This window comes from Epinephelus lanceolatus, chromosome 12, assembly GCF_041903045.1.
Source record: "Epinephelus lanceolatus isolate andai-2023 chromosome 12, ASM4190304v1, whole genome shotgun sequence".
NCBI lineage: Eukaryota > Metazoa > Chordata > Actinopteri > Perciformes > Serranidae > Epinephelus > Epinephelus lanceolatus.
This window is the reverse complement of record NC_135745.1, coordinates 10,103,498-10,106,953: the sequence shown is the minus strand read 5'-3', so window position 1 is coordinate 10,106,953 and position 3,456 is coordinate 10,103,498. Positions and strand designations below refer to the sequence as shown.

General features: G+C 39.8%; 1 protein-coding gene across 1 annotated transcript; it reads left to right on the top strand.

Annotated features, from left to right (window-relative positions):
- Positions 1–1,524: 1,524 nt before the first annotated feature.
- On the top strand, positions 1,525–2,951 carry LOC117271767 (gastrotropin-like). The gene is made up of 4 exons (XM_033650143.2): positions 1,525–1,738; positions 1,870–2,045; positions 2,215–2,304; positions 2,816–2,951. Exons 1-4 carry the CDS (start codon positions 1,540–1,542, stop codon positions 2,864–2,866), a joined length of 516 nt encoding a protein of 171 aa, XP_033506034.2. The 5' UTR covers positions 1,525–1,539; the 3' UTR covers positions 2,867–2,951.
- The last annotated feature ends 505 nt before the right edge of the window (positions 2,952–3,456 follow it).

Genomic DNA, 3,456 nt, shown 5'->3' with positions numbered 1-3,456 from the left:
CAGGTTATCTCCTCAAATATTATCTCCAGAAAAAACGTTGCCTGCTATTTGGGTTAATATGGTATTTTCAGAATGCTGTCTTGACATTCCATATGCATGTGTTTGCTCACAATTCATAGATACTACAGGAAAAAAGACATGTTGGATTTGTAACCAATTAATCTCTTATTCATATGGAGCATACAGTGCACAATGAAAAGCAGCTTCATTGTATTTTGCCCAAACACTGCAACCAGTACACCTATGTTGGAATAATACAACCTGGCCCCAAGTTTTCTGTGTCAATCAGTTTGTGTTCAATAAATTTCATATAAAGACCAAAATCAGCAATTAAAAGATTGTATTGGCACATATCGTCTGTGTAGCCAAAGCCTGATATTTCTAATTCCTTTGTGCCACAGAGCTCTATTGCTGTCAAACTGATTAACAACACATTTACGCCACATGCTTACACTGGGCGACCTTTTTTTTTTTTTTATTGTGATGAACATGGACACAGTAGTTATTCTGAGTCTATTCCACATACACCGTCTTGGTTGCTTTAATACTTGCCATTAAACCAGATAGTCTTCAACAAACATACTGCTTATTCCTGTTTGAGTGATGTTGGCTAAAAGCTACAGAGCCCAGCTATGTTAGGAAGGTTCATTTATCTATTCAAAGATTTTTGTCTTTAGTAGAAAGAAATAGGCATGAGACCAGAGCCACAGGCAGAGGGAAGTCAGGAAGTATTTAGACTGACACATTGTTGGTTTGGTCTTTTCTTGGTATTTACCATACCATACCATACCATACCATACCATACCATACCATACCATACCATATGAGCACAACATGCATTTTTAAGGTTTTGAAAGTACATTAATTCATTGGGCCCCTCTGCCACACAGGGCAACAAGATTTCATAATAATGCAGGGCCTGGTTAATATTGTGCTTTAGTGTTGCAAATTCTGTAAAAGATTTGCAACTGATCAATTGAAAAAAAAAAACCTTGACACAGGGTGAACCAGGGCTTTTGGGTATTGGGTATTTAGTGGGTCTTGGGCAATTGCCCAGTTTAAAATCCAGCCTTGGGTTTACTTTTTATACCAACAAAATAATGATCTGTAACCCTTACATAAATGTTTAAGTACTGAAGTACTACTGAACTGAAGTACTGGTTTCATCATATTCTGGAGTTTTCAATGCCAGTCTATAAATAAGCACCTTGAACAAGTTTATGATGATCTTTTTACAGATCAGACCATTCACAATAACGGATAATAAACTACTTTAAATACAGGGATAATATTTTCAAACAAAGCTTTTTATTTGATTTTAGATTCTGCAGCAGTAAAAGTGGAGGGTGCAACCATAAAGCCATCACATGAGAGTTCATTGACCTGGAGGTGAGCTACAAGCTCACGCTGATGAGCAGTCAGCATTTTACTCACTGCTTTGGAACTCCATAAACGCACATTTATGCAGGTTAATGCCCTCTCCCTTGTAGCCCATTGTAGTCATCATCTTGTGCTGTAATTGCACTCTTGTGTCATCACATGCAGATGAGGGAGGTGGCGAGAGGTGTACAGTATATAAACAGGGAACAGTCTAGGTTTCAGTACCTTGCTTTCCCCTCAGCTTGTCTCAGCATCTCTGCTCTCACGCCTCCACACACCACCACCAACAAAATGGCCTTTGCTGGAAGATGGGAAACTGAGACCCAGGAGGGATACGAGGCATTCTGCAAGCTGCTTGGTGAGATAGTCTGAATCTAAGATCCTTCTCAGGCAAACACATGCATTTTACTTCCCTACTTCTGTCCTCTCTGATTATCTGGACTAATCTGGGCTATTATATCCTCACACTCTTATTTCTCCACTCCACAGGTATCCCAGATGACATCATTGAGAAAGGCCGTGACTACAAGCTGATCACAGAGGTCACTCAGGATGGCGATAACTTCTCCTGGACCCAGATCTACCCAGCAAATGCTAAGGTCACCAACACATTCACCATCGGCAAGGAGTGCGACATGGAGACCATCGGAGGAAAGAAATTCAAGGTAGGAGGCAAAGAATCCAGAGCTTGTTCTTTCATCTAATTTAGTCTTAAAGCTCCAGCTGTGCATCACAGAAATATGCAAGTATGAAGGTGATTATAAACCCAGCAGAAAGAGAAGGAGGATGAATGTACCCTGGTTCCCTGACTGATTCTAACCTGTGTGTTTTCAGGCCACAGTGCACATGGAGGGAGGCAAGCTGAGCACGACCTTCCCCAACTACCACCACACCACTGAGATCTGCGGAGGCAAGATGGTCGAGGTAAACACATTTGCTGAGGCTTTTAGAGCTGAGAGGCTAGCGTGATGACAGCAGTTATTACACTTAACACCCCGCAGGGATCATTAGAGTCATTAATGTTATATTTCTGCAGACAGCGATGGGCATTTGCTAACAAGTAAAACTGTCTCAAACACAGAGTCCTGCAAATGAGTTCACATTAACAAGCAATTCTGACTCACATTTAACCTTTAAAAACTGAGTCAGTGGGAGAACCCTCCAATTTGTTTCCACATTTGCAGCTCCATGTTTTTCAATTCCAATTCCTGCTTTTTCGGAAATTTTAAAGAATTAATTTGTAAATTCTGGGAAATGAGACGCTAGCTGAAATACATATTATTACTGGTAAAATTGCTGAGGAACTATTACTGTCACCATTTACATTTGTAGAAGCACAACAGTCTCTTTTGATGATATATATTGAAGCAAACAAGACACTGCATTAATATTTTCCTTGCGTTTATAATTTACCACTCTTCCTGTCTCTCTGTAGACCTCCAAAGCCGGCTCTGTAGTGCTGAAGAGAACCAGCAAGAAGATCTAACTGTTGACTGATCTTTGACCTCTTAAACAGTTACAATGGAGACCTGAGCTACTACTGCAATTAATAAAGAAAGAACAAACATGCACCTGTGTTTCCATCTATACTTTCTACTGTGTGTGTTTGTATGTATCATCATAGAACAGTACTTTTCAGGATAATGTGTGCTATTTGGACATGACAGGTTCAGTCACTGCTTCTTTTGAAATATAAGAGTTTATGCAGAAGTCAGGAAAAGGCTTTTGATTAATGCTACAGTTTAAAGGGAGTCAATGGATTTAGCTTTGCAGGGATTGGCAGCAGAAGGAGCAGCATAAGACTTCTATTAAAATGTTTTTGACTCTTAGAAACATGCTTAACTAAAATAAGTTAATCTATGGGTCCTATGAGCAAATTTGCATTTCCATGACCCGCCCTACTCTCCCTTTGATTGGCTAGTATTTTTTTCCATCTTTGGATGGATTGGATAGGTTTAGGCAAGAGAACTGAAACTGATTAGGGTTAGAGTAAGAATGTCATTGTAATCTCATCAGATGCAGAGTAAGGCAAAGCAGGGTGGGTCATGCTTTTGCTTTCATAGGAAATGCAAATTT